The following is a 16,876-nucleotide window of genomic DNA, read 5'->3' on the forward strand; positions in this document are numbered from 1 at the left end:
ACCAAAAGCAAAAACCCTAAACAGCAACAAAAGAAGAAATGAGAGAAATGCTATCAAGCCCCTAAACTCAGATTCTGACATCATCATTCTGCCAGCAGACAAAGGCAACACCACAGTAATCATGGAAACAGAAGAATACAAGGACAAAATCAGGGAACGTCTAGACCCCACCACCTACAGAAAACTGAAATGGGACCCGACCAACAAAATCACAAAACAAACAAACATGCTGATCAAGAGTTCCTCTCTGCACCCCATCATCCTTCAACGAATCCGCAAGACAGAAGCTTTACCACCTAGACCATACAGACTCCCCAAAATCCACAAAGACTAAATCCTACTCAGGCCCATTGTAAGTGCCATCGGCTCCCCGACATATGAATTAGCAAAATACTTAGCCACCCTCCTACAGACCCATATTGGACAAACCTCATCCTACATCAAAGACTTAGGACATTTCATAAACAAGATCAGCACCCTAAAACTCAACCCCAGAGACAGATTGATCAGCTTTGATGTAGTATCCCTATTCACCTAGGACACTTTGACACTCATACAGCAGATATTTCCAGAAGACATCAAGGCCCTTTTCCAACACTGCCTAATGACCAGCTGCTTTCAGTGAGATAATGATTTCTATGATCAGACAGATGGAGTGGCCATGTCCAATTATAGCAAACTTCTGCATGGAACATTTTGAAAAACAGGCCCTGGTTTCGGCACCCTTCACACCCACAATCTGGTTCCTATACATGGATGTTGTTAGTTGTTTAGTCATTTAGTCGTGTCAGACTCTCAAGAGGAGAAGGGGACAACAGAGGATGAGATGGTTGGACAGTGTCATCGAAGCAACCAACATGAATTTGACCCAACTCCGGGAGGCAGTGGAAGATAGGAGGGCCTGGCGTGCTCTGGTCCATGGGGTCACGAAGAGTCGGACACGACTAAACGACTAAACAACAACATACATGGATGACACCTTCACAAGTTGGAGCCATGGTGAAGAAAAACTGGAAGAATTTCTAAACCATCTCAATAGCATCCACCCAAATATACAATTCACCATGGAAAAATAAATGGAGGGCAAACTCCTTTTCTTAGATGTCATGGTCATACGCAAACCTGACCTCCTATTGGGACACAAGGTGTACAGAATACCCACCCACACAGACCGGTACCTACACAAAAACTGCAACCACCACCTATCCACAACCAAAGAGAGGCGTAATCAAAACACTGATAGACCGTGTGAATTGGAACGGTGAAGCTCAATTTCTCAGCACCAAGCTCAACCATCTGAATTGGGCCCTACAGGCAAATGGCTATTCCAAGAATGAAATCACAAGAGCCATCAAACCAAGAAAACAACACCGAACTGAAGAAGAAAAACACCCCCACACACACACAAACAAAGTATTTCTGCCATACATCTAAGGGGTCACGGACTGCATAGGGAAACTTTTGAAAAAAACACAACCTACAAACAGTATTCAGGCCCATCATCTTAAAGGGTTGGTCCAACAGGTTTTTCATGGTAAAAAGTTATTTCTTTATAGGCACCCACCACTTTTCTTCACTTTCTTTCTTGCACACTGCTAATGTTACACCACAGCTGCCACCTTTGCAAAACATAGGTGATAACAGGGCAAAAGACGGTGGGTTCTTTAGCATTCCCTTTTGCCCTTTACACCCACCCATCCTCAATATTCAGCTTAAAGTCAGACTTCCAGGACTTTTGACTTGGCATGAATTATTGCCAAGTGAACCAAACTAAATCAGTTATGTTAGTGCAGGCATTGTTGTGAAGATACATTATGCTTACATTTATTCTCCTAAATAATCTGGCTTCATTCCTCCTGGTATCTATTTTTTTCCTGAAGAGTATATTAATTTTCACAGCCTGTATATTATGTTGACGAAACAACACTTTTATGGGCACTTTTTCATCAGTGCAGATAATTGAAATGGATGATTATATCTTTCTCCCCCAAAGCTGTCAGATGTTTGCAGAAAACAAGAGCTGAAAAATTATTTTTATTATGAATTATTCTATTATTTATATTTCAATTATGCTGGGAGATCTGCAAGAATAAATGTGCACACAAAGGTAGTCACAGAAACACATAAGGTGATTTAATATTTTGGGATGGGTCCAGAATTTGCTTTCCACAAATGGAAGGGCCCTTTCTGTCTAAGGAAGGTGTCTGATGTGAAGTATTCCCATTGGCAGAGCATGGAACAGAAAGTGGTGTATCACCAGTAGCTTCCTTCCGCTGCCTGCCCCTTTCCTGCCTAAAAAGGATATTCTGAAGAATTGGGGGCCTTCAGACCAACATGGAACATAAACTTGTGGCCTTTGGGATAGAGGGATTTGACAAAAAATGTTCAGAGTTTTGGGGTTGAAGCAAAGCTAGTTTGAGGATTCTGGGAATCATAGTACAAATGTAACTTTTCTAAGCTCTAAGGAGAGCTCTGCTTATGCATGGATCCTGCTGCCAGACTGAACACTTTGCATTAACTGTTATCTCAAAATGCACCTTATTTGACTTGATTCTATGTTGAAAGCTTCCATGGCCATTGGCCCAATAGGTGTTCTGCAGTGACATGGTTCTGAGCCCTGCCTCCTCCAAGCAGTGCCAAGAGGAAATGAGGCAGGGAAGCTGCCTCCAAGAGGGTACTCACCAGAGAACGCAGGGCTCGGAACCACATCAGAAACATGGATCACCTATTGGGCAGAACTGGCATGAACCACAGAACCAGTGGTTTGTGCCCATCTCTAGCTCATTTATCAAGGCTCACAACCTGGGTTCGTTTGTGTTGCTTTTTTGTTGTTGATTAGTTGTTAAGTTGTGTCCGACTCTTTGTGACCCCATGGACCAGAGCACGCCAGGCCCTCCTGTCTTCCACCGCCTCCCGGAGTTGGGTCAAATTCATGTTGGTTGCTTTGATGACACTGCCCAGCCATCTCATCCTCTGTCGTTCCCTTCTCCTCTTGCCTTCACACTTTCCTAACATCAGGGTCTTTTCCAGGGAGTCTTCTCTTTTCATGATATGGCCAAAGTATTGGAGCCTCAGCTTCAGGATCTGTCCTTCCAGTGAGTGCTCAAGGTTGATTTCCTTCAGAATGCATAGCTTTGTTCTCCTTACTGTCCAGGAGACTCTCAGGAGTCTCCTCCAGCATCACAATTCAAAAGCGTTGGCAAGGTGATGTCTCTGCTTTTTAAGATGCTGTCAAAGTTTGTCATAACTTTCCTCCCAAGAAGCAGACATTTTTTAATTTCGTGGCTGCTGTCATCTTCTGCAGTGATCATGGAGCCCAAGAAAGTAAAATCTGTCACTGCCTCCATATCTTCCCCTTCTATTTGCCATGAGGTGATGGGACCATGATCTTAGGGGGGTTTTTTTATGTTGACCTTCAGACCATTTCTGCGCTCTCCTCTTTCACCCTCATTAAGAGGTTCTTTAATTCCTCCTCACTTTCTGCCATCAGAGTGGTATCATCTGTGTATCTGACATTGTTGATATTTCTTCCAGCAATCTTAATTCCGCCTTGAGATTCATCCAGTCCAGCCTTTCGCATGATGTATTCTGCATATAAGATAAATAAGCAGGGAGACAATATACAGTCTTGTCGTACTCCTTTCCCAATTTTGAACCAATCAGTTGTTCCATATCCAGTTCTAACTGTTGCTTCCTGTCCCACATATAGATTTCTCAGGAGGTAGATTAGTTGTTTATTATTATTATTATTAGTGGTTAAAACACTGTACTGCAGCTAAAACTGTGCTCACGACCTGGGGTTCAAATCCCAGGTAGCCGGCTCAAGGTTGACTCAGCCTTCCATCCTTCCGAGGTCGGTAAAATGAGTACCCAGCTTGCTGGGGGGGGGGGGGCAATGTGTAGCCTGTATAATTAAAAATTGTAAACCGCCCGGAGAGTGCTTGTAGCGCTATGGGGCGGTATATAAGTCCAATAAATAAATAAATAAATAAATAAATAAATAAATAAATAAATAAATAAATAAATAAATAAATTATTATTATTATTATTATTATTATTATTATTATTATTATTATTATTATTATTATTATTATTATTATTATTATTATTATTATTATTTACAATTACTCTAAATCAGAGGTTCTCAACTTTGGGTCCCCAAATGTGCTTGAACTACAAAGCCCAGAAATCCTGACTAGCACAACCAGTGATGAAGGCTTTTGGGAGTTTTAGTCCAAGAATATCTGTGGACCGCAGTAAAGTTAAAGGTTCCCCTTGACAATTTTTGTCCAGTTGTGTTCGACTCTATGGGGCGGTGCTCATCCCCGTTTCCAAGCCATAGAGCCAGCGTTTTGTCCGAAGACAATCTTCCGTGGTCACATGGCCAGTGTGATTTAGACACGGAACGCTGTTTACCTTCCCACCGAGGTGGTCCCTATTTATCTACTCGCATTTGCATGCTTTCGAACCGCTAGGTTAGCGGGAGCTGGGACAAGCGACGGGCGCTCACTCCGTTGTGTGGATTCGATCTTACGACTGCTTGGTCTTCTGACCCTGCAGCACAGGCTTCTGCAGTTTAGCCTGCAGCGCCACCACGTCCCCAGGTTGGGTCTAAATCAAGGATGGAGAGTGTGTGGCCTCCTAAATATTGTTGGTCTTTCAACCCTGTGTGTTTGGATGATCAGGCCATGTTTAGGGGATAAAGCCATGGCTTGTGGTGGAGAATAAGCAATTACCCTGAAAGATCCACTTCCATCACTGTCCCAGATTACAGGAAGCCATCTTGCCTTCATCTTCCCAATGTGGGAAAGTCAGGCTCCAGTCTTTGGGACTCACTTGGGTCACCATAGCTCCCCCTGGAGTCTTTTGGATATAGCAAGAGCCTTCCCTCTGCAGAGACGGTGCTAGCCATTCATTCACACTGAGCTATATGTAGCCAGGCTTGCATTTCAACCTGTCTGCTGAAGCAACAACTGAGGGCTCATCTGCACTGTGATGCTGTCACTGGTTGTTGTGGGGGTTTTTTTATTTGTTTCTTTGTTAATTCATTGCTGATATTGTTGTGGATTTGAATCCCAGTATTTGTGTCCACATATGAGGATGGGATTTGTTGCTGGACATACCGTAATGCAATGTGTCATCCCAGTACTGCTTGTCCACGTATGTCCCTGAGGTCACTCCCAACACAGATTGTCTTCTGGCATATCTTCTGCACTCCTGCTCTCTGCTTACTTCCTTCTCTCTTCCCTTCTCTCATTACGCATCCATCGCTGGGGACTGACCAGCAGAAAAACACCTATAAGGAAATGACATCCACTCCCACAAAAGTACATGAATGATCAGCATGTAACAACATTATACTAGGGTCCTCATGAACAGATCCTGCAGGAATCTGAGGAAATCAGAACAAAAAATACAGCACCATCTGACATGGTTTTTTTAAAAAAAAAATAGAAAGCAATCTCTCTCTCTCTCTCTCTCTCTCTCTGTCCCATTTTAACTCTGTGGAGACTTTAGTCAACCCTGTGTTGTGTGGACACAGGGATGTCATCATGTAGACACTGGGATGCACTACTGCTATTAGCTCAGAGTGGAGAGGCTCTGAGGCTGCCTGTATGTGAAAGCTAAAAGCCATACTCTTCAGTGAGCTGGGCTGTAATCAGAGCTTGAGAACGTTTGCATACATTCAGTGGTTTTGTACTTTATGCTCTTCTCAGAGGTGGGCAAATGGTCACACATCCATCCCTGGGCTCTGTAAGGGCCACATCTGATGTCCCAACATTCAGGCCCCCCATAATTTTTTCATCTTAAAAATCCCTGAACAAATCTTGTGTATCTCTAGTGGCCAGCCAGCCTGCCTGCCTGCCTGCCTGCCTGCCTGCCTGTCTGTCTGTCTGTCTGTCCATATTTAAATGGAATGTTTTGAGGGGCCCAGAAGTCCTCAGATAGTACATGTTAGTCACCCCGGCTCATACTGATATCCATTATTTTATTAAAACACAGGGACTAATAATAAACCGAGAGTTACCATTAAGAAATTAGATAATGCAAATTGCTTTGCAATTAGTTAACTTCATACGTACAAATAAATCTATAGCTATACTTAAACTCTGGTTTTGAAATTAAATTTTCCGCAGTATGCCAAACACATGCACTTTGGTTTTGACAGGTACGTAATATTAGTTTTTAGGCTTGTGGTTATACTTTAGTTATAGGGCACATGCAGAAAATCCCTGACATTGGCAGGAAAGGTTAGGAAGGACACCTGTATAAAAACCGCAGGGAGTCATGGCTCACCAATAGAGCCATGAGGCAGAGTCCTGCATTCCTTACATATGTTCTGAAATAGGTTCAAGAATGTTGAGTTGCGCAATGCTGTGACCCAAAGATACAGTGGAACCGGGATACTTATTCACCAATGGCTACTTCTGATTCATATGAGTAGCTAAGACCTTGGACTCAGAGCAATACAAGCACTGCTGCTCCTTGAGGTAGGAAGCCAGATGCTGCCCCTCCCACTCCTGTGTGCATATGCATGTGGCTTTGTGTGTGCAGGCATGTACACATCAAAACAGCAAGCTGCCCACACTGTCCTGAGTGAGACAGAGGGATTCTACTCCATGATGCCTCAACCACACAAAGGAACTATGCCAAAGTGAAAAGGCTGCATGACCACCAGTATGGGAAGAGGTAGAGAAGAAAACAGATAGGTTTGTTCACATAGATCCATGTATCCATGGTCTAGTTCTGTCAGTCCTACAAATGAAACACTTTAAAGGGGAAGAGAAGTAGAAGAAATAATTGGCATCATTGTTATCATCATGATCATTGTAGTAATAATGCCAGCGATGATGGTGATATCCCATGAAGTCAATTCCAACTTATTGTGACCCTTTCCAGGATTCTAGGCATAAAGGACTCAGAGGTACTTTACCATTCCCTTCTTCTGGGGGTGTCTCTGGGATAGTGCAGCTCACATAGGCCAGTGGTCCCCAACCTTTTCTGTGTCACGGATGGCTGGGGGAGTGGGTGTGCTCGCACACATGTGCAGAGGGGTGGGGCATGCTCATGGAGGGGAGGGGCATGCTCACACACATGTGTGGAGGGGCGGAGCATGCTCACAGAGGGGCAGGTCATGCTCATGTGCATGCGTGAAGGGGCAGAATGCAGCTCATGTGCATGCATGAAGGGGTGGGGTGTGCTCACAGGTGGGTGGAGCACCCGCACGTGTGGGTGGTGGGCTGTGCGTGCAGGTGGGGTGGGTGAGAGATTTGTCTCCACAGCCCAGTCCTGCCATGGCCATGGACCAGCACTAGGCTGCAGACCGGGGGGTTGGGGACTCCTGACATAGGCTGCCTCTTCTCCTGAGAAGAACAGTGGGGAGGTGTAATTCTGATCCCTGACTCAACACTTAGATGTTCTAATCCACTGAGAAATCTAGTTTGTGGAGAAGAAAGAAGGAGGTAATTAAATTGAAGCCAGCAGAATGGGATAGCAAGTCTAGGAAATTACACAGTTGAAGAAAATGTAGTCTCAGGCATTCACCATGTTTCTAAAAACTCTTCAAATCCTAGTTCTTCTCTCTTTTTCAAAAACATAAGAATAGCCATCTCAGCTGTAAAAAAGGCACAGGATAGAAATAGAAGTGCAACAGTAATAGTGAAAAATCTTTATGTAAACTTTTATGAAAAGCTTCCAGGTACATCCATTCAAAGTTATCTGTATCTCATGCATCCACAGGTTGATGTGTTGTAAGGTCATTTGGTGGGTTGAAGACTTTACAGCTCATCAAATGTAGGTGTGTATATGATATGCACTACAATATTATTGCACTGTTGTTATGTTAACCCTTTTAGTCACATTAGGGGTACAAAGAATGCATGTATGTCATTCTTTTCACACTAACCATGTGTATGTTCTCTGTGTCATTTCAGCCAGGAGCAAATGGCTTCCTTCAGATCCTCAGATCATATCAGAAGGACTATATGCAATAGCGGTGGTACTCAGTTTCTCCCGGATTGCGTACATTCTGCCTGCCAATGAAAGTTTTGGACCTCTCCAGATTTCTTTGGGAAGGACTGTGAAAGACATCTTCAAATTCATGGTCATTTTTATCATGGTGTTTCTCGCCTTCATGATTGGAATGTTCAATCTTTATTCTTATTACCTTGGTGCAAAATATAACCCAGCATTTACAACGTGAGTATCTACAGTATTGATTTTGGTTTAACTTGTTTTCCCCTCAAACCAACACTACCTGTCTGTTTAATATATCAAGTACTATTAATATATTAGAAAAACACTAAAGAACTTATGAGAAAGCATGGCCAATTTTATCATTTCCTAGACTGTGGCCTCAAGGAGCAGAACCTGCATGTCATGAATGGTCAGCTATTTCATTGTTATTGTACTATTGTATTGACAATGTGTGAGGGCCATGGGGGCAGGGTTTTCTGTCCTATCTGCAAAAATAACTTGGATATCTTTGAATCTCACAGATATTTCATTTGGTAGATAGGTAGGTATAATATTTGCCATTCTTTCCTTGGCACAAATACCAGCATCATATTGCTGGTCTCAACTGGAGTAGACTCACTGACTTAATGGGATTTATAGAAGTGTTGACTTAGCAATTGATTAAATATGTCTAATTTTTACTAAGAATACCAAAAGGATACTGGCCCAAATGCCATAGGCCAGCTCCACGTAAAATTACTACACATTTAAGTATTGGGCAGAGGCTCTCGGCTTTGGCTCACCAGATGTGCTGGATGTAAACTCCCAGAACCCCAAGCCATGAAGATCATTGGCTAGGGATTCTGGGATTCTAGATCTAAAACACCTGGAGGGCCAAAGGTTGAGAACTGCTATATTAGGATGATTAGCACAGTGACCACAACATTCCTAATTCAGGTCCTAGGCAGCCCTGTCAATTATGGGAATTCAGCCTAAGAGTACCAACTGACCACCGTCCTTCTGACTCCTTGTAGCAAAACATGTGATCAAGAGAAGTTGGAGAGAGCGAGAGAGAGTTCATTTAAAATCAGCATGTTAACTTCCACATAGAAGAAGGGTACCACCTAAAAAAAACAGAAGCTAAAGGCTCAGTGAGCATGAGTTTGAAGATAACTGGATGGATAAACAAGCAATTACCTAACCTGTGAAGAGGGCACAGCAAGCATCATTACTGTCTCTTTTAATTTACAACCTTGTCACAAATCTGTGCTACCCAAATAACATAGCTACTGAGGGCATCTGAACCAATGACATTTTACATAACACATGCCCTCAGAGCAGACAGTAAGCGCTAGTACAAGGCACCTTCTTTAATTTTACTATTAACATCATTTAGAAGTGACTCCACTACCTGTAGTTTGAGGACCTGTGTGAACCTGTTAAGAAGCCTAGAGAGGAGATGAGATTCAGATTGTTAATGGACAGTAATTTTCCCATTAGAAAGGTACTCCAAATTCTGTCACCAATCCTCTATAAATATCTTCTTCCCCTCCCCTGCGCAGCCTTACATCTACTCTACATCTAGTCTAGCAGCAAATTAATTCTTTCTCTGTCACTTTCCTTTCCTTTCTTCATTCTCTTCTCAGTTCCTTCCCCATTTCACACATGCTTATGCATGTGCTAATTTACCCTGGGCTTGCATAAGACATTCTGCTGCCTGAGGCAGACTAGAAAAGGGTACCCCTTCCAGGAGCTAGGAAGTAGAACGATCCCTCAGGAAAGAAAACAAGTCTGGGTCTCAGTAAAAAGATGAACCAGGGATGGTTCTGAAGAAGAGGTTCTAAATAATGGTACAGAATTTCTTTCAAGAAATGGGAAAGGGGGGGTGAGGGAAAGCCATAGAGAGGTAAAATGCATCCAATACCTAATTTTGAGATTAAATTTGCAGTGGGGCTGGGAAGGCAGCTGTATGTCCTTGCACAGTTACTTGGCAGTAAATCCAATTAAACGTTTATTTATTTCATACATACATATCTCATATTTGCTCTAGTGAGTTCAGGGCACATATTGCTGATCCCATCCTTATCATCATAAGAACCCATGAGGTGCTTCAGAGAGCAAACAACTGGGCCAGGACTACCCATTGAATTTCATGGCTAGGTGAAGATTTGGACCTCAGGCACCAAATCCTGATCCAGCACTCTAACCAGTACACCACACTGGGTCTCAGCATTATGTGACACAGGGCTGTAAACAGAGCTGGACCAACTTCTGAGTAAACATGTACAAGTTTCTTCTTGAAATCTTGAATACTGATATGAAGCAACTTTTACAACAGATATTAATAATTCACCATTTGAGCAAGACACTGTTTTCTTTTGTTTTCTTCATCTGAGTTGAAATAAAATGTCCTATTAAAACCTTATCCCTTTTCTGTCAGGCTGTTGCAAGGCACACATGCACACATACAAAAAAATCCAACAATGGCAAACATACCCAGAGAGCTGGTGTTGATTTGCTATGTCTTATGTCCTGGGCTGGACTGAAGTCCTTGTCAGTTCTGGCTATGAAGCACAGCCTGAGGTACTGGCAAGAACACATTTATTTATTTTATTTATTTTTATTCATTCGATTTATATCCCACCCCCTTTAGACAGCATCTACTCGGGGGAAAATGGTTTTAAGGGTGATTCATTAATGAATGGGAGGGTGATCCATCTCTGTTAAGGCTTCAGTCCTGTATACTTACTTACCTGGGAGTAAGTGCCATTGACCTTGTCTTGCTGCCACCGCCACTGAGAGGTGGATGCATGCCCAGAGATGGAAGGCCTGGCACCCAGAAGAAAATATGATGATGGCGGCATGGCAATAGTGGCAGGACAAGATAGCGAGTCAACAGGGCAAGTGAGAAAGATTAGGGCAGACCTTGGCAAAGTGCAGCCCGAGGGCCACATACGGCCTGCGAGCCGCTCCTGTCCGGTCCGCGGACAGTTTTGAACATCAGAATCATTTACAGTGGGGTCTTGACTTGAGAACTTAATCCGTATTGGAAGGCGGTTCTCAAGTCAAAAAGTTCTCAGGTCAAATCTGCATTTCCCATAGGAATGCATTGAAAACCATTTGATCCGTATCTGCTCTTTTCCGTCCATAGAAACTAATGGGAAGCTGCTATTCCGCCTTCGACCACTAGAGGGGGATATTTTGTTTCTTTTTTTCTTAAGTCAAGAAAGGTTCAGGGAAGGCAGGGAAAATACAGTCCAGGCAGTACCAGGCAGTCCGAAGACTGTCTCCCAATCCACTCTCTAAGCGCTGGGAGGAGTGAGGAAGCAGACAGGCACCCTTTTCACTGGCCAACAGTTAACTGAAAGTTCAAATTTTGCACTTTCCCTGCCTCCCACGTGGTTTTTTTTTCAGTTCTTAACTCAAATCTAAGTATGTAAGTCAAGTCAATATTTTCCTATGAGAGTGGTTCTTAAGTCAAAATGTTCTTAACTCAAGCCGTTCTTAAGTCAAGACCCCACTGTATAGCTTTTTGTCTAAAGTTGATCAGTTGCTTATCTTTAACATACCGCAAAAAACGTCTTTAGTATTTGTGAAGATTAACAAGTTTAAAATAAAAACAATCATAACATCACTGTTTCATTTTATTTTTAAGTAAAGTTGGTTCGGCCCCCAAACATGGTTCAGATTTTTCATGTGGCCCCCCTATAGAAATTAATTGCCCACCCCTGGATTAGAGGAATAGGCTGTCTATTCATTGGAATAGACCAATGAACCAGAAAGTTTGTTGCATCATCATAAAAAAAAAGTTCATTGGCTTGGGAAAGTTCAGGTTCTCTGATTTGTATGAACGCGAACTGACCTGAATCAGCAAACTAGTTATTTTTGACAAACTTCCTGGTTCACTGTAAGGTTTGTGTCCATCTCTAGTGAGAAACGGTGTTGTACAAAATCTAGCATATTCATTTCTATTTAGGAGTAATGTGGGCTGGATAAATACAGCATAAAAGCAGGCAAGTTCTGAATGCATCCAGAACCCACTATTCTTTTCCATGTACAAGTCACAGTTTTCTGTTGCTTTTTTTTTTTAGAAAGTTGTGTGCCTCTTTTTCATGCTCATGCTTGTCATATTCTCTCTTTCCCCTTGATTCTGCCCTTGCTGGAAGTGTTGTCTAAACAGAAGCAGTCCAGGAAGGGCAGACATGACTTTGAGCTTCTTTCCCTGAAAGCTTCATTACAGTGCTTAGTGAAACTTCTAGCAGGAACAGAGTTAGGAACAAACAGTTGTTTTGTCAAGTTTTGGTAGTGGTGATCCTAGTCGGCGTATCTTTTTGGGAAATGTGTTTTCCAGAATTGATATACAGCCTAAGAAAATATGCAACTTCAAAAGAATACACTGACTGTAGATACCATTGAAACATTCCTTAGGATTTTTTTTTGGCTGGTTCTTGAGTTTTTTAAACTCATTCACAAAATGTACAACAAATTGGAAGCTTGGAAGTGTTACTGCACGTGTTGGCCAGGAGACTCAAGGAATGTCAAAACCTTATGAAGAAATGCTTCAAAGCTCTGTTTCCATTCACTGTGCGAACTCTCAACTTCAAACTGTTACTAGTTATGTGTCTCTCCCACATAAGAAAACAGAAGATTTGGGGTTATATTATGGAAATTATTACTAGCAGTCTTGGTTCTCAGCTCGCTGCTTCATTTGTTTATTTATAATAGAATTACAAAAAAAAAAAATCTTGCCTCCATCTAGCTTTTGTTTTCCTGGTAACTGCATTATTTCCATAATCTCTTCACTTCACCTAATTTAGTTGTACTTGGCCACAGTTCATTCAAAACAAAAGAGTGCAGGTTACCAAAATTCTCACCAGGTGTGACTGTGAAAAGCCATATTTTTCTAAAAGGGTTGACCCCTGAAACTTTTGAAAATTCTTAAAAGAAATACATTAAAATCTACTTCAAGGCTTCACTTGTGCAGCCTGTTTGTCTCTGTGTGTCTCTATTTAATACTCGAGAAGCAATTAAAATTACTGACGGACAGACTCTAATGTAGATATGATTTTCCAACTGAATGCACCATCAAGCTAAACTCTGCCCCCAAAATAAATTGAAGCAAATTCCGGGGGGGGGGGGGAATAAACCCTGCCCTGAGGAAGCAGCAAAAACAAAGAAAGGCAGGTTATAAGCCACTGAAAGTCACTAAAGATACTGTACCAGATCAAGTCTTGTCGCATCTGGATGGTAGGAAAAGTACTGAATAGCGCCTGTAGTTTTACAGCTAGTGACTTTGTGGCACATACTGTTTGAGCCTAGCCTACCTCTGTGCAAGTATGTGGAAGGAGGAAATGTCTTACCCAGAAGTACTACTACTCTGAACTTGTTAAAGGATACAAATGGGAGGAATATTAAACTGTCGGACTTCCATTTGTGATATTGTTGGGGCCAAGGTTCCCTCTAATGTGTGCGCCTTTGCACATGTGACTCCTCCTCCTCCTCCGCGCACCCACATTGACCATTTTCAACACCTTTGGTTCCAGTCACAATGGAATCCCACACCAGGGGGCAGAGCTGTGCATGCAAGGGACAGATCTCCGCCCAGCACAGCTGAAAATGAGAGGAAACATTGGTTGAGGCTTAACAAGATCAGTTATTTCATAGTGCAGGCCAATAGCTTGGAGCATGCAGTCGTGTGGGAGGAAGTAACTGATAAGCAATGGTTTCAGTTACTTTAGCGAAATGGATAAGAGTTACTTTAAAAATATAATCATAACAGTAGCTACCATTGAGGCCTTGGGGTTATAACTATAACTAATTACTTTAAAAATTAATTTCCCCCATTCTACTGCAGAGGGGTGGCAGATAACTCCATTATCCGTGCTCTTCAAAAGTTCTTTAGTCTTGTGAAGCACAGCTTCACTGCAGAAAGAGCTTTTAAACTTGAGACGGCATTGAGTAACACATAGGGACCTATCTCCTTCCCCAAAGGACTACATTTTTTTTCTGAATATGAAAGAACAGAGGGAAAAATGCATCTCAAAATAAAAGATTTACATAAGTGATTTTTGGAAATATGTCTCATACTTATTAGGGCAAAGACAAGCAGCTCAGCAGTCTATCTTAGTTTGCTGCATGGCTTTAATGTCACATACTACTAGAGAATGATGAAAGGGCATGAAACCCTCTGTGTAGTAAAGGAAAAAAAATCCTAGCTCTGTCTGGGGACAGAAGTATTTAGATGTGTTATAGGAAGAGAGATAATATGTACTTCAGAGAGAAAGAACTAGCCAACAAGCTTCACACTTGGGCTCTCCCTTTAATTCAGTGGATAAATTCAAATCATTCACTTCAGTTCCCCCATTCTGCAGTTTACCCTACTGTAAAGTGGATAAATGGCTGTTTAATCCCCAGAAAGGATATCTACTCCTCACCATTACTACAGAGTAAAATATATTTTAAAAAATTTACAATGGCACTGAATTGTAATATAAATACTAAAATGCTTTTTTCCCCATTTGAAATGCACAGTGGATGTGAAATCCCTTTAGTGCTGTTTACTCAAGGGTGGGGAGAAAAGGCCCACCAGATGTTGTAGTCGCAAATTTAACCAGCAAATTTAATGGTGCCCATTGCAATTTACAGGCACATGTCAGATGAACCTATGTGTGAAAAAATATAATAGATATAGATATTATTATTTTATTGGATGTACACAGTGATTCTGCATGTGCGGGATTCTTTTGCTTTTCATACCTTTATACATTTTATACAATGAATACTTGCATTGCTTGGATGATTAAGTTTACATCCTAGTTTTCTACCAAAAGGTGGTCCTGAGGTTCAGTACTAAGTTACTTTAAATGTATATGAAAGTATTGTTCGTTTCCGAGAATGCTATTGCAGTCTTCTGTGGTGCCAGCTTTGAAACATAACTCAGTCCCTCTGGAGAAGGTGAAGAATGAGAGGGGAGGGTTGGTGTCCAGGGGATGTTGGGGGAAGGACCTTTCTATGTGGCCGCATGCCTCTTACTCCCACTCTTGCTTCCTGTTCAGGCATGATGCCCCTACCTGCTGGAGGCCATGGGAACCAGGCTGGGCAGAGAGCCAGCAGAACTGTCAACAAGACATGGTAGTAGCAGGGAGGAGCCAGAACCTGAGATCTAGTTCTCAATGAGATGATTAATCTCAGCCTAGGCTGTATCATGTCAGATTATGGGCAAGTGGAGATTCATATCAGGATGCTCTTCTTTACAATTAAATAAACAACAACAACAACAAACACTGAATGTAGGAGGGTAAAAGTGTCAGTCAGAAGGATAAGGAACAAGGAAGTCTTCTTCATGACGACTATTCTTGTGTACCAAGGACAACCCAAGCTCTTCCATCACTCGGGGAAGAAATGTTGCCCCCATATCACCGTGAAGTTGTATATGAATACAAATACCTCAATTTCTAATATCTACTCAGAAATAAAGTTTCATTGAATTCAATAGATCCTATTCTGATACCTGAAACAGTATTCTCATGCAGTTTGACTCTTTTGTTACATTTATATCTCGTCTTTTCTCCAGAGAGCTCAGAACAGTGTCCATAGATTTCTTCCTTTGTACTTCACCCTCACAATAACCCTCTGAAAGTGTGATTGGGCCACGGCCATCCACTCAGACTCATGGCAACCCAGAGGTTTGAACCAGGTCTCCTGAGTCCTCATCCAACACTCCATCCGTTTACATCAAATTAGGTTTTCTGGAAGTGTCATTGAAGACAAATTGGCCTACTTCTATGTAGAGATGTATAGGATTCCAGCTTAAACATTCACTTTAAACACTTCACATCTACTTTAAAATCCACAGTTAGTATCCTCCAAAGTAGCTAAAACATACAGGGAACTTTGCTGGCCTTTTACAGTTAGAAAACTACCACCTCCATACCTTTATTAGGATCAACTGGCAATAAACCTAGCTCATTATTGCTTTGCAACTTTCAGCTCTGTCCCATAAAAATACATTGATGTTGCTATAACATACTCTTAGGATAAAACCTTTCCTACTACTTTCTCTACAACGATGAGAGCTAGAAATCTGGTTTACTTGGAAATAAAAGCTAGTGTACAAGATATTTGAAGATGGCCTTAGTGCATGGCAACATTTACAACACACGCCAGTTTTTCATTATTGTCTCGTCACTTATTATTTTGTGGGACATTACAAAGAACATTTCTACCTTCATAATATCACTTCTACGAGGATACTACTATGATTAATTGGCTAGTCATAATGACATAATTGCCAGATCCAGTGATAACATAGCTTATAATGAGTCATTTTACGCTATTGGTCTGTCATCATTTTATAGCTTTAGACAAAAACCTTTTTGTGTGATTTGTTACTTTGAAACTCAGTGGCAATCTGTAAAACTGAGAGCCCAAGGGTGTCAGTGTTATTTTGTGTTGGTTGTATTCCTTGCAGCAGTCCTGTAAAGGAAGCATTTGGCAACTTTTGACTGCTCCATTGTTTTGGCCTACAACTTCCATCATCTGCATCCATTCTGGAAACTGTAGCCTAAAAGATCTTGTGAGCCAAAAATTAGGCTGCATATTACAGGTGAAGGAGGGACCGAGGCTAACAAAATCATGGCTTAGGACATGGTTATGCTGCTGATTTATACTGGTTTCAGCTCTGATGTGTTTTAAATTAATTTTCAGTCACACGGTTTTTGCATTGCTGAGTGTGTTTACTTTTAAAAATTATTCCTCTGATATAAAGCAGAGGCTTAAAAGCTACTTCCAAAAACTACAGATGAGGTTTATTTAAATCATTTCATTACGAGTATGTTTGCAAGCTGCATGGTTTCCATTGTCGCTGATCCCTGGGCGCATCACCAATGACTGTAACCTCTCTTTCCCATTTGTTTTAAAT

At 41.8% G+C, this 16,876-nt stretch overlaps 1 protein-coding gene across 2 annotated transcripts in view; it reads left to right on the forward strand.

The window, feature by feature from the left end:
* The window catches only part of TRPC7 (transient receptor potential cation channel subfamily C member 7), a 167,113-nt gene that overhangs the window by 129,125 nt on the left and 21,112 nt on the right, over positions 1-16,876 (forward strand). For both annotated transcript variants that reach the window (XM_078385711.1, XM_072990132.2), the window contains exon 7: positions 7,935-8,199. In XM_078385711.1, coding sequence (XP_078241837.1) covers positions 7,935-8,199 — 265 coding nt within the window. The remainder of the gene's footprint in view (positions 1-7,934; positions 8,200-16,876) is intronic.

This window comes from Pogona vitticeps, chromosome 2, assembly GCF_051106095.1.
Source record: "Pogona vitticeps strain Pit_001003342236 chromosome 2, PviZW2.1, whole genome shotgun sequence".
Classification (NCBI taxonomy): Eukaryota; Metazoa; Chordata; class Lepidosauria; order Squamata; family Agamidae; genus Pogona; species Pogona vitticeps.